The sequence below is a fragment of the Chaetura pelagica genome, unplaced genomic scaffold, assembly GCF_000747805.2.
Source record: "Chaetura pelagica isolate M959 unplaced genomic scaffold, ChaPel_1.0 scaffold3, whole genome shotgun sequence".
In the NCBI taxonomy this organism is placed as follows: domain Eukaryota; kingdom Metazoa; phylum Chordata; class Aves; order Apodiformes; family Apodidae; genus Chaetura; species Chaetura pelagica.
Window position 1 is genome coordinate 11,727,830 of NW_009952974.1, and position 14,177 is coordinate 11,742,006.

Sequence of the window (14,177 nt, forward strand, 5' to 3'; positions counted from 1 at the left end):
AAAGATTCTGTGCCAGGTAACAGCGGTGCTGCCCGGCAGCCCCGGCGGGTGCGGTGCCGGCAGGGCTGGCCGGAGCCTCGGGCCTTGCCCGGGTGTGGGAGTCCCGGGGTCACCCCGGCTGGTGCGGGGAGAAAAACGCAGCGGTTTTGCTGAAAAATGGTTGAATTTATTTGATGAGGCTCGGACCTAAAAGTGTAGAGGGGGCTATGCTGTGGATAAGCGGCAGAAGCACTTGTAACTCCAATAATCACGTAAGAAGTAGCCTTTTAAGAGATTTTATATAAGTTACCTTAATATTTAATACTAAATTCACAGTGTTTTGGGGACCATCAATGTTACATTTGAATCAAGTTCTCCCAACAAAGTAAGATGATCAGCATCAGTCTTCAGCTAAACATACCATAGAGTGTCAGTGAAATCATGTTATAGAAAAAATAGGAATTGAACCAATTACAGACTAAAGTGAACTTGATTTTTTTATCAAAGCGATTATGGCTCCCACGCAGTAGTTGACAGAAATGCATTGAAAGTTAATAGGTGGCAGTTACTTGGCAACTGTGTTGTATTGAAAACATATTTATTGCAAGTCAGAAGGGTCGGCTTATGCAGCTAGACCAACGGGCATGCAAGGTTTATTGAAATAAAAATTAGTACCTCTTACATAAATATTTGGATTTTTGTAAGACTGGGGACTTTGTTAATGGTATAGAGCTCCAGGTGTTTCTAATGCACACAAAAACTATATGAGCAGTTTATTACATTAACATTTCAGGCAATTTTTGCAAATAACATTTTTTCTACATTTCACACAAAACATAAACAGCAGAGTCAGATATTCAGTAAATTAAATTAATTATGTATAAAAGACTTATGTGCGTATTTACACTCTGGCTAGTTTTGTCCTTATTTTAAAAGTTGCCATTTAAGTTTAGTTGCCAATTTTAATCCAGGCAAGTTAATGACAAAATATTCATTATCCATGCTGTTCATAATAGCTAATAAAAATATTTTAAAATTTATTTTTCTAAAAAGACAGAATTTCTCTTAAAAGGTATTTTTAGTTTTGTTTTTTTAAAAAGCCAAATACGATTTTTCTTTATGTATTCAACAGCAAGGGTTCAATTAAAGTAAGTTATTAGGCTGCAGGAACCTAATAAAGTATTTTCCATAAGCAAGGTTTGTTACAGAAGCCGTCACTATTACAACCACTGTCTATTTCAGGAAAGTACTAAATTCAAGAATGTCTGGACAACTCATTCTGCATCTCCTATTGCATATGAAAGAGGAAGAATTTACTTGGACAATTACCAGTGCTGTATTAGCAGGTAATAAATTTACAATTAAAGGTTACCCTGGCTGAGAGTTTTAACACTGTGATTCTGTTTCAGACATGTTGCTAACTTTACTTATCCAAACAGCCCCTGTGAATTGAGTGGAATTTACAAAATAACAAAACAGCCAGGTGCATAAATACTTGTTAAGTTACACTTTTGTGCCTTCATGTGACACGTGCTTTGGTGAAAGAAAGCCTGATCTTACTGGTGCTGCATAACTTCAGCTTCCAGAGCACTTCAACAAGAGTGGAAGATGATCAGTGTTTTATAATTTTGCACTAGAAGTCAAAGGAATGATGTTTTTTTGTGATCTGGTAACTAGCAGTGTGCTAAAGAACATGTCACAGAATCAGCCTTTCTGACAAGCTTGGTGCTACATCTATAAATTCTGCATTAAAGAAGTAAAATTATTGTTCATGAAAAAGTACAGCATGCAGGTTACTTGCTGGTTTTTGTTAACGTATTTTGCAGATCAGTTTTCTGATCTGATGTACTCTCCTGTTCCATGATCAGGTGCAGAGGCAGAGCTTAGAAGGCAGCATGGGGCAGGGTAGAGGAGGGGAAGTCCTGCCTACACTTGTCCTTGCCCATCCCTCTTGTGAGGGAGGTAGCAGGGACTTGGAGAACTGCATTGCTGAGTAAGTTATGGTCAGAACAGTTTTGAGACAGTGTCCATGAGATACATAAAAGACTAATTACTCTCTCAGTGTAAACCACTGGGAGTTAATTGAATTAATCTATCACTTACAGTAGTGATCTAAATCTACTTAGCTGTGTTTTATTCCTACCTTGTCTGAATGGTTTCCAGCACTGGGTTAACATGTCTTGTATCATTCAGGTTTATCTTTGTCTCATCCTGTCCCTGAGGGGAAAACAGCACACTGTGAAGTTTTTATTCTAGTTGGTTGTTTTTTTTAAGTATCTGTACATCATGCCACACCTTTATATTATGACCTGGCAACACTGGAAGAGCTTGAGGGCAAGGTTCCAGGATGATCACTAGTTTCCTGGAATATGCTTTCTTTATAATACGTATCACTAAAGTAAGAATGTTACTATTAAGTTTGTTAATTAAAAACAAAACAAAAAACCACAACACCAAACCACAAAATGTAGAGAAGGTTAGCTTTTAAATATTATGTTATACTAACTATTGTTTATTAGGCCTTATTTTTAGAGCAATTTAAGGTTGTATTTACAAAGTAAAAATTAAATGTTTAGATTTCTGACCTGACTAAAGAGAAGGCAGGATTTATAAAACTGTGTGAAATAACTTGTTTATAAAGTAGACTAATGATTAGCAATTGTTTTTCTCCAGCATTGCACAAAAGCCAAGAATACTTTATCAAAAGCCAAAGTGTTCTAAGTCAGAAAAAATAGAAGATGCTTTATTATTGGAATGCCCACTGGTAAGACTACTTTTTAATAAAGCATTGTTGTGCAGACAAAACAAATTAATAACTGCCAGTGAAACAGAATGGTGTGTTCATTCCCTGTGAACTATTTTCTTGAGTATTTTTATGGAGTTAGGTCATTTAAGGTTTGCAACATGTGCTTATTAATTTTTACTGAATGTTTAGAGGTCTACTTCTCTGAATTTCTCAATAGCACATTCAAATTATTTTTGTTTGCTTTTGTGGAAGATTTTTAAAACAGTGCCTTTATGCTTATGCAACTAACTCTAAATTCTGTTTTGTTTTTTCTTTATTTTTTAATTATCAAGGGCAGTAGGTGGGATTTTTAGTTTTTACCAGATCTGTGGACATAAAACAAGCAGATAAACTGAAGACCCCTTAAAGCAGTTCTGCTCAGAAGGTGTTCTGTTCTTTCTAGCTAATAGGTTATATAATTTCCCCCATGCTTGAGGCATTTTTCTCTCATCCACTGTCCACAGAGGCTATAGGAATATTAGCCCCATCCTTGAGGTGCCTAGAAAAAAAGCAGTGCAAATACTGTTCTTAGCAATTGCTGTTGAGTTACCACTGAATCTTATTCTGCAGTATTTAAACAGTTGTCTCTTCAGGGCTGGTATCAATTAGATCACAAAGCAGTTATACTTCATTTATGCATGGCAAAGAAGTTTTAAAAGGTGTCTTATCTGGAAAAGATAACTGCCTTACAAAAGTGTGACAACAGATTATGTGATAGTCAGCTGGCTGCTTAGCACAGACATGAGCTTAGAGATCCTGATGTGATTAGCGGGCAGCTTTCCACATTTAATTCCTGAAAAACATGTATTAACTTTTGTTTTCTTGTTACTGTGTCAATTATGTCTCCTGGTACAAACTTTTTTCTGATGATATTTTGTTATGTAGGGGGAAATGCTACCAAGTCCATCTGACTATAAATCTTCCCTGATAGTCTTGACAGCGCAGAACTGGCTTCTACGTCTCTCTGCTGATAGTGGAGAAATACTGGAAAAAATATACCTTGCTGGTTCCTGTTGCAAATTCAGGTATTAAACATTGACTAGGCTTTGTATAATTAACAATCATTAGTTTTATACTGGAGAAGGAGCATCATGTTAATTTTAGTACTACCCTATGGCTGATTTCAGGTTTGTTAGTCCAGCATATTACCTGGAATACTGTTCCTGCATGCTGTTTTCTATAGAAGAATTTCAGCATCTTAAATATTATGTAATCAAATTTTATATCAAGTTTGACAAAAGCCACAAAAATTAGGCTACTATTGGCTTTTCTCTGACAGTTTTACATTGCAATAGCAACATACCAGGAGAGGACCTTCAAAAGCTGTAAAACAAACTTCATAAAGCATAAGAAAAATAGATTTATAGCTTAAGCCATTTTTAAGTAGCAAGCATTCTTCTCCATAGGGTAGCCATTTTGGTCTTTAAAAGGAGAGCTGTTACTGCTCCTGGTAAACTGGATCTTTTCAGTTCTCAGAAAAAAATATTTCCTTTAGGCTGAAGATTAAGAAAGTAGTGATTTGTGGAGGAAAGGAGAAAAATTAAGAATGGTCTTACTTTAAGAATTTTTCTCACAGTCCTTATCTGGAATAAGCCATTCCTAGTTCTGTGGATTTTGCATTATTGCAGACAGCAAACATCTTGGGGACCTTTCCTGAATTACATGCTGAGCAGTTTTCCTGGACACAGGGATCTACCTCATTACAGTAGATTATATTTTATGTGCAGTAAATATCTCAGGGACCTCTCCTGAAGCAGATGCTGAGCAGTTTGCCTGGACGCAGGGATCTGCCTAGTTACAGTAGATTATCTTTTACATGAAGTAATGTATTTATTATTACATTATTTTTAAATAATTAAAATAGGCCTTTCTTGTCACAAACAGGTATCTGAGCTGGGATACTCCTCAAGAGGTAATGGTTGTAAAGTCAGTTCAGAATAAGCTCCCTGCAGCAGCACAGCAGGTAAGTTTGTTGAAAAAATGTCAATTCTTAAATTTTTACAAAATTGATGAGAAAATTGTACAGGACAAAGGACAAAGATGGAGACATTATGCTTTGTTATTATGGTAGAAAATTAAGATGACCTACCATTAATAAATGCCTCAAGTATAAATATATTCAGTATTGTTATTCCTTCCCAGGCAGGTATCCAACAGTCTGTATTGTTCTATCTTGCTGTATTCCGAGTTTTGCCTCTTTCATTCATTGGAATGCTAGAAATAAACAAAAAGGTAAGTTAATTCCTCTATTAATCATGATCTGTACTGTAGTTGGATGAGAGGCATCATTTAGGCAATTGTCCTGGCATTTCAGAAGTTATACTTGCATCTTATAAAAGCATAGTGCTCTGAAACATTAATTAGCAGCAATGTTCTTCTTGCATCTGATAGAGGCATTTTGGAGACAATTCATAATTTCAATGACCAGAAAAGAAAAGAGAAATGCATTCTGCTATTGGGTTACTCTTCGACATGTAGAAGGACTTTACTTACAGCTATCCTAAGAGTTAGGAAATTCTAAAGTGTTTGTAGACTTCTTTCTTCTTTTTTCCTCTTTAAAGAAAGATAGATGTGTCTCTGGCCCACTCTGAGTAATAGTCTATAAATTCTGTTTGCAGTTAAAACTGTTTCAAACTCATATTATCATTGATGGCAAAATGTACATGTGTCTTGCTTTATCAGTCAAGAGTCAACAGCCTGAGGTTAGTTTGTGACCTGTAAGTAAGAGCATGCATACTAGGAAACCTCAAGCCAGATGGCAAGTTTTACTGTTCTTGTGAAAAATAATGTCTGTTTTTAGTCAAGAGAGCTCTGGATACAACTACTAAATGGGACAGTACAGACACGCAAACTCTGTCTTCAAAGCTCTGTGAGCTATAGTCTCATTTGGGGTCCAGAAGTCCTAGTAGGTTTTAGCTGGTGCTGGGTTGGGTTGAGGTTGTAACTGAGATTGGGCTAGCAAGTGAAGGAGGGGGGTTAAACATTTTTCTTCTGAGCCCATGGAAGTTTAGGGTCACTGTGTATTGTTCTGTTCAGAATTAGTACTGGAAAAAACTGTTGTTACTAGTATCAAAGGTATTCTCAATCTGGTTAAGATCATCATGCCAGATGCATTGTGGTCATAGTAGGCAAAAGGACTGAAAGAATACTTCCTCAGCTGGGCCTGTACTTTATACTCATCAGAACAATTGTTACAGCAAGGAGTAATGTCAGGGCAGGATGTGGGATCTGAGAATACACCCAGCTAAGGAAACAACCAGTGAATGCAATGACAAACCTGACATAGATCTGTGGAATGTTATATTAGAGTTAGGAAGAGGGTTACTGTTTAAGGCTGCAGAATGCATCTAATGCATCTGCTTTACTGAGATGGGACACCAGAATAAATTTGGAGTTCAGACTAGCTAAGGTCTCAAAAATAGAAAGGAGAGTTTGGGGTTGGAAGAGTATTAGTGTTTGTTTCTGAAAGACACTGGGTCCTAGGATAACATTTATTGATAAAAAGCCATAAGACTAAATGAAAGGCAAGGTCTCAGGAATGAATTTGTCTTTCAGGACCAAACTGATCACAAGATCATTGACAGTGTTATGATTTAGAAGTATTACAGCTGTTGGTGGTATGATTTGGTTTTTTCTAAAATTGTTTTTAAGCCTGTTTTAACCCTGTTTTAATTGCTTTTACATATATTGATTCAGATTAAAGAAATTAAAACTACATTTCCAAGCATTTCTATTTAAAAAAGGCTATAAGCTTCATGTTACATACTTTCATTAAATACTAAGAATAAATTGGAGGGGTTTTTCTTAGTGGAGATGTATTAAGTGGTGGCACAAATGAGTACTGCAGAGTTGTTAAAAGGGGTAAGTCAGCTTATCTTGTATGTGTCTAATTTGGATTCAGAGAGGATCTTGTGACAGCCAGATAATGTAGTTTTAGTACAGCTGTATGCAGTCACAGAGCCATGAATAGGCTAGTATTTTAGGCTAGTGATGAAGAAAGAATAGAAGATTTGAAATCAGTACTTTCAGATTGAGTTTTTAGCTTTGCTAACAATCCTGTGGAATGCTGGGTAATAAAATGTATTCATGTATTATAATAACTGGGTAGCATGATATGAAGATAAACTGAAAACTGATTAGAGAATTAATCTGCTTGCAGAATATGACTAATCTAGCCTCAGGTGTTACTGCAGTGCAAAGTTTTATAGAAACTCAGCAGAACAGATGAGCTACAGAAAACTTAATGAACTAAAACTGCTCATAGGGTTTGTTCAGAATAAAAATTAAAGTGATTGCAAAATTAAGGATATATTGTCAGAATTTTCCATTCTCTCTCAATTATTTCTTCCCTAATAACATTTTTTCTTCTTTTTTTCTTTTTTTTTTTTTTATTTCAGATATTTGGTAACTGTGTGACAGATGTTGCTGTTTCTAATGGAATTCTGATTGTAATGTATAGTATGGGTCTGGTCAGGCTCTATAACTTCCAGGCCATCTTTGAGCAGGTAATGAAATACAGAATTTTTCATACAGTGCATGCTGTTTTGAGGCAACAAATAATAAATACTCTTGTAATGCCACATAGGTACATGAGGAATGTGCCAATGTAGATAGAGTTCTTCCCTAAATCTGTTTACAGGCAGATGATGCAAATGGGTACACTGTCAGAAAATTATATCCACACCAGGTACAGGTGGCAAAACGTAAGAGATACATGGTCAGACATGCACTTAATGTAACTGAGAGGAGCTATGGGTATGCTAGACCAGGTTGTGCTGCTCTTTAGACACCTAGTCCAAAGTTATAGATGAGCATTAAGGCTAGAAACTGATGGACATGGAAGATTGCTTGATCTGAAACAGATGCAGCGATACTTTTGAGTTTATATTCTTCCAATAAAAACATCAAACATTCATTAAAAAATAAGACTTCAAGCAGCATCTAAAAAGATAAAGAATGCAGTAGTAACAGAGCAGTAAAACTAAACAGCAAGTAAATATGCATCAATAACGCTAAATTGTTCGGTGTTATTTTAGTTCATGGAACAGCCATTTGCGTTGGGACAGGAATTCAACTGGAATGGTCAAGTGGGAGTTGTGGGAAAGTATCCATTTGGTCTTCCATGTAACATTAAAATAACAGGTATTTATTATCTTTTTATTGGCTGCTGGCTTTTATGGATTAATTATGACTTCACCAAAAAAAACCCCACCTAAAAATTACGGTACCCACATTGTGCTGTAGCTATATTTCTGGGATTATGTTAAGGTTAAAATGTGCTTTGCCTTGCTTCTAATTACAAGTATTACTTACATAGGTCTTACCTAGAAAACTAGTACATCAACTAAGCTATTTGAAAAACTTTATAAGCAATGCATGAAGTGGAAACCCCTTCCTTATTTCTGACACAGCTGCTCCTGAGAAAGAGGAAGGGCTAGGACAGCTGTTAGTGACACCCAGAAACAATATGCTGCAAGCAAGAGATGTGAGAACCTTTAATCTGTCTTGCAGGGGGAATTCAAGGAGACAGAATATGACTTGTCTGAGTTGCATTTTGATAATTTTAAATTGTCAGAAATGTGCCAATTTCAATAAAGTTAATTCCTGAGGAGAGAACAAATTGACTACTAAAGAAAAAAATCACTGTGCCTCAACTCAGTAAGTTATAAATTTTCTGCTTTATGCAGTGCCCTTAATTTCTCTGAAACCAATCAGTCATTTCTGTTGGTGCATTTGAGACTGGAACTTGGTACTAAGAATCTTAATGAATGACCAAAGCCTGCAACTTTCTTTGAAAGGTTTGTTTTTTTTTTACTTTAAAAGTACATTCTTACAAGTTCATAGTTGAGGCACTATTAAAGAAAAACACCAGTAGGTTTAATCAATATCAAATAATGCATGCATTTATTGCTTTAATTTTTAATATTTCTCTATTAAATGGTTTTTACAGGTGACTGTCTACTTAAAAAATGCCTTTGATCTTTCTGTTTGCAAACAGTATCAAGATAATAACAGGGAAACCAAACCAGACTTATAAAAAAACTGATGAAAGACATAGATAAAATACAGACTTGCACAGTGCAGGCTTTCAGTTATAACGCAATGTTTTATCAGAGCAGAGTGATAAGACTGCTACAATTGATGGCCTGGGTTCTGCAAAGGGAAATTTCTCCTGGTTTTCCTCTCTGTCTCAGTGTGCAGAACTGCAGCTGAATGTTAGGGGCCCTGTGGAAAACATGCAGTGGGAGCTTTAATGGGAAGCCTGTACCAGATTTGTTTTCATGTCTTACAGATCATTGCAGGTTTTAGTTTTGAGATTTAAAACCAATGTACCGCAGAAAATATTTTTTATCTTGAATCATATTCAATCATTTGTGGTTAGAAGTTTTGAACTCATGACAGACATTTGCCATGGCTGCTTGTTGCAGATAGTTGCATTCCTGTGGTTTTTGAGCTGTTTTCTTTTAAGAATGAGATGGCTGACTGGCTGCTCAATGTGATCTAATCCTTCAGTGAGCCAAATTTTAAGTTTCAGAGTTTAAGCTTGTATTTACTGTAATTTAACTATATGTAATTTTCCTGCTTATTTAGTTGTAGCCTTCCTACAGAAAATGCCTGAAGGGATGGCAGTTATTACAGTGCTGGTTTTATGGTGTGTAGGTAGCCAAGGGGAAGTGTAATAGAGATCAAAGCTTACTGGCTACCATGTACTTACCATGTCATTTAGAGCTATTGACTGGTAAGGAGTTTTATTTTGGTCACAGTGGGAGAAAGGTACCTAGATGTCTTAATTATGTCACATTCTTGAAAGATCCAGAACTTTAAAACTGTAGTTTCATGTATTATTAGAGGATACAGTAATTTCACAAAAAAAACCCAGGAGGATGTTTTTTTCTATGGCATTTTGCTCACATTATTTTACATTTGGAACAAAGACTTGTTAGTGCTGCCAGGAACAACTTCATGGCTTTATGTTTAGATGAGGCTGGAGTGATTAGGAAGTGAACAAAGCTTAACTGGAGATGGAAAACTTGAAATGCTAGGTAAAGGATTTACAAACAATGAGAAAATGAGGTGTTGAGCAACAAGAGCAAGTGACACAGCAGGAAAGAGGGAGCTGAAGCAGCAGTAATGTTATCACTGTGATTTAGGTGGCTATGAACTTGCAGAACTTTGCCAAATGAACATAAAAAGAAAGGCATACTTTATCAGCAGCCTGTACTGCTCAGGATTGATATATTATTGAAAGGCATTTCAATCTATAATTTAGTCCCATCTACCAGAATTTTTGAGAGCCCTTGCTATGTATGCTTTATTTAAAAAGAAAAATTGATAGGGTAAAATTTTCTTCACTCATCTTTCATTTTCTGACAGATTTTAATATCAGTAAGTCCTCTGCTCATGCTGCCATCTTCAACATTCTCTACATTTTCAGCAGATATGTTGTTTTTTATAACCTAGACTTTGTTATATCTTACACAGAATCTCCCATTTCCTGTGTGTTAGTCCAAAAGACAACTAGAAGACAGCCCTTTTCCAGCTTAGGAAGGACTTCATTTCCATGGCCAGTCACCTAATTCCTTTCAGTCTAAATGGCTAAGTTCTTGGAAACATGAATGAAGGAAAAAGAGAGAAGCCCTACATAAACATAATTTCTGATTTCATGACATCTTGGCACCATTGGCTAGGATCTGGATAATTATCTAGACTAAGACAAGAATAAGTCAAAATTTGGATGAGACCTTTGGGTCACAAAAGTCCAGATAAAAACCTTGTTCTCCTCACAGTACTTCAGCTTGGGGTTTTATATTCTGCCTGTTTTAAAGCTCTGTGTAATTGCAGATTTTCTCCACATTTTGTCTTTTTTTTTTTTTTTTCCCTATCACTTCTCTATACTTTTAGAAAGGGATGATCTTCAGTCTAAAATTGATTCAGTTATAGTAGCTGTAGAAATGGCTTTTATTTAGCTAGTTGGTAGAAGTTGTAAAGATCCATGCAGCCCATAGCTTTCAAAGATGCTTCTCTCAGTTATTACACAGAAGACTTGTAAGAATGGTGTATCACATTTCTGTAATTTATCCCAACTGAACTGATGGGAAAACTAGAAACCTTTTGCCATTAATTACAAAACTACCTATATTTTCATTGATTTTTATGAACTCAGCTACAGATTCCATTCATTGTAGTCCATAATACAGCCACTGTTTGGCTGTATTACACAAAGAATAAGGAATACTCAGATTCAAGTGTACTACTGCATTTAATTCTCTTATTTGAGATTGCGGCTATTAGCCTGTTTCCAGCTATTTAGCACTAATTTTCCCAAGAAAATAGTGACCCTTTTGATATGCTCTGTTCGTGTGTATATCCTCATTCACAGCAGCTGGATTACTTTTAATAGTTTACCACATCTTTATTTATTTATCTAATTTGAAATAATGCAAGTCAAAGGTATCAGAAGAACAGTTCAGCATGAAGGCAGTAACCTTCCACAGAGAATTGCAGATATGTGCCTGGATGCTCAGTGATGTAGCATAGCTGGTGCTAGAAAAAACATCACAGCCAATATATTTCCACCACTCTTCAAATTCTCTGAAAAATTAGTAGCTCTACTGGAATTTAGAATTACAAGGATCAATGAAATTATGATTGTTCTGCTACTAATGGTGTTAACATTACTGGATATTTGCAGATACCCCACCTTTGCTATTTGAAGAATGTTCTCTGGAGAATGCATTTCAAATTGGAGGTTACCCTTGGCATTATATCATCACACCTAACAAGAAAAAACATAGAGGAGTCTTCCATATTTGTTCTCTGAAAGACAGTGTTTTGGTAATATATTCAGATAGCAGCTTCTCTGAAATGAATGTGTATCTGTTTGTCTTCTGAGTAGTGCTTGACATAACAATACTCTTATTTTCCAGTATTGTGCTCTACTATCCAGTTGAGTAATGTAAAATGTTTTCTTCTGGATTTGTACTGACCCTGATATTTCCTTCATTACAATACAATCATAGGAGTGTCAGTGCTACACAACAGGGTTTTCTCGGCTTAAAGCTTAAGGCACAAGCAGAATCTCATTACCTGATTCATTGCATGATATCATCTTAATGCCCTCCTGACTAGTCAGTCTACCAAATAACATGACTAAAGAATTAAGTTTTCAGAAATTGCAGAAAAAGTTTCCTTAATGCTTGTAATTAAACCCCATATTTGTATCTTCTCTCTCTCCCTGGAAAGATCTTATTACTTGATCTAATCTAGCATTCCCAATTATTTTTGTTTATGTACTATTCACCATGTATTCTTTTATTGTGAGCTCCCCATCTCAGCTTTTATTTTGAATCTGGATTTGACCTGCAGATATGTCTGTAATACAAGCAGCTTCTAGGCCTGTTTGTTCAGGGTTCTTACCTAAAAAACTCATCTGTAAATGTTCTTGCCTCTTTTACAAGCCTGATCAACTCAATGATCCCCCTTCTATCTCTTATTTTCAAAACAGATCTTTCACAACCATAGCTGAAGATTAATTTTTAATTCAAAGAGCTTTTTTTCTGTAGGTCCATACATTTGAAAATCTTAATGATCAGGGTCAGGTAAATTTAACAACAAAAAGATACTGCCAAAATCCTAAAATCTGGAGCAGCCTGCAGCTGAAATCATGAATTATCACAGCCTTACATGGTCTACAAATATATGCACAAAAGAGGCTGTGCCTGAGGTTTGAAGCTCAAGTCAAAGTTTGTGCCAGTGCTTTTTTCATTACTTGATACATCTCATGTCTTTGATGCTCAAACTGTTGACTTATTTGCAGAGTGTAGGCCAAATCTTAATTTTGCTCAGTTTTGAGAGAGGTGGGAACATGTATAGCCATGATCCTTGCTTATTACGCATTAAAAAAGTTGAAACTGCTTCATGGAGTATCTTAAGAATTGGAACTGAGTGCCTTTTTTTTAATCATTATTGTTCTACTGCCATTGTTTCTGGTCATTATTATGAGCAATATTAAAAACCTCCAGAGGTATTTGGAGAGGAGCTCTGTATTTCCTCTTTAATTAGATCTGTGCAACTTTAAAAATACTAATATTATAAGCTTTCCCTTCCTTCTTCAGGCAAAAAATGGAGTACAAGAAATGAAATGCTGTTCACTGGAACCTGATTGGATATATTTCCATCCAGATATGTCAGGCAGAATAATCCACGTGGGACCAAATTTGATAAAGTATGAACTATTTTTTCCTCAAATTTTATTTTCATTAGAGGAAAAGCTGCATAACCACAGCAATTCAGTAGTTTGATTTGTAGACCAAAACAGTCATCAACAGGTTGGATGGGGCTTTGAGCAACCTGGTGTAGTGAGAGGTATCCCTGCCCATGCTGGGAGGCTGGAACTAGATGATATTTGAGGTCCCTTCCAGCCCACACTATTCTATGTTACTATGATTGAGGCCCTAGAAACTGTACAATTTATTAGTTTGTCAGAATTGGAAGTTCTGGTAGAAACATGTGCAGATTTCTGCATGATGAATGTGGGCTCTGGCAGGCAACACTAGATTTTTATATGAACAGTCCTGATGGACCATTGTACTAAAATTTCACTTGATAAACATAACTTACAAAAATAACTTCAATTTCAGTTATTTCTGATATTTTAATATATCTGATTTTTTAAAAATACAAATGTATAGGTGTTGTAGTAGAATGCATGACTTATTTTGTAATTTCTGTTTCTTTTCTAGAGTCTTGAAGCTTAAGGAAGTTCAAAATAATACAGATCAAATGGAGATTGCAGAAGATTTTTTGATTGTGGCCAACAGAGAAAACTGTGTGAGTTTAGTGTCTGAGATAACAATGTATGATTTTAAGCAATACACAGGTAATCACTGTGGTTTGTGGGCGTAATTCAAAGTTTATTGAAGGACATTCCATGCCTTCATTGGACTAAGCTGGATGAAAAAAACTTTGAAAACAGAAACACTTTCAGGATAGCTTTTGGAAACCTCCAGTCTAGAGTTTTCAGCATTCTTTTTGGTATGCAGTATAACCATGTATCACTGATACAGGACATACTTACAAGATGGTGACAGATTTCCTTCAAAAGAAGGTGCCACCAAATTATAATAGTATGTATCTCTGGTGCTCAGGTAAGTTGATCATGTAAATACAGGAATTTTTTAAGTCTCTAGTAACTTGGGGGTAAGTCTTCACAAGACAACAAAGAGAATACATCACTTCCAAAAGTCTGTTTCTTTTCTTGGCCATGCACATCTGTCATTGCCTTGTGACAGGTTTGGCATTAATCTAACACTTGGTGAGCAAAATCAGTGTGCTGAAATAATTGCATAATAATCCAGCAGAAAAGATGAGTTCTGCTTGCTTTGGTGAGCTGAACCGCAGCTGGAACAGAACA

The 14,177-nt window shown here is 35.9% G+C and overlaps 1 protein-coding gene across 1 annotated transcript in view; it reads left to right on the top strand.

Annotated features, from left to right (window-relative positions):
• Positions 1 to 14,177, top strand: part of DCAF17 (DDB1 and CUL4 associated factor 17) — a 21,425-nt gene that overhangs the window by 3,896 nt on the left and 3,352 nt on the right. The window contains exons 4-14 of the mRNA XM_009996306.1: positions 5 to 178; positions 1,222 to 1,325; positions 2,653 to 2,743; positions 3,650 to 3,789; positions 4,649 to 4,727; positions 4,907 to 4,996; positions 7,162 to 7,269; positions 7,801 to 7,906; positions 11,457 to 11,599; positions 12,880 to 12,989; positions 13,507 to 13,594. Coding sequence (XP_009994608.1) covers positions 5 to 178; positions 1,222 to 1,325; positions 2,653 to 2,743; positions 3,650 to 3,789; positions 4,649 to 4,727; positions 4,907 to 4,996; positions 7,162 to 7,269; positions 7,801 to 7,906; positions 11,457 to 11,599; positions 12,880 to 12,989; positions 13,507 to 13,594 — 1,233 coding nt within the window. The remainder of the gene's footprint in view (positions 1 to 4; positions 179 to 1,221; positions 1,326 to 2,652; positions 2,744 to 3,649; positions 3,790 to 4,648; positions 4,728 to 4,906; positions 4,997 to 7,161; positions 7,270 to 7,800; positions 7,907 to 11,456; positions 11,600 to 12,879; positions 12,990 to 13,506; positions 13,595 to 14,177) is intronic.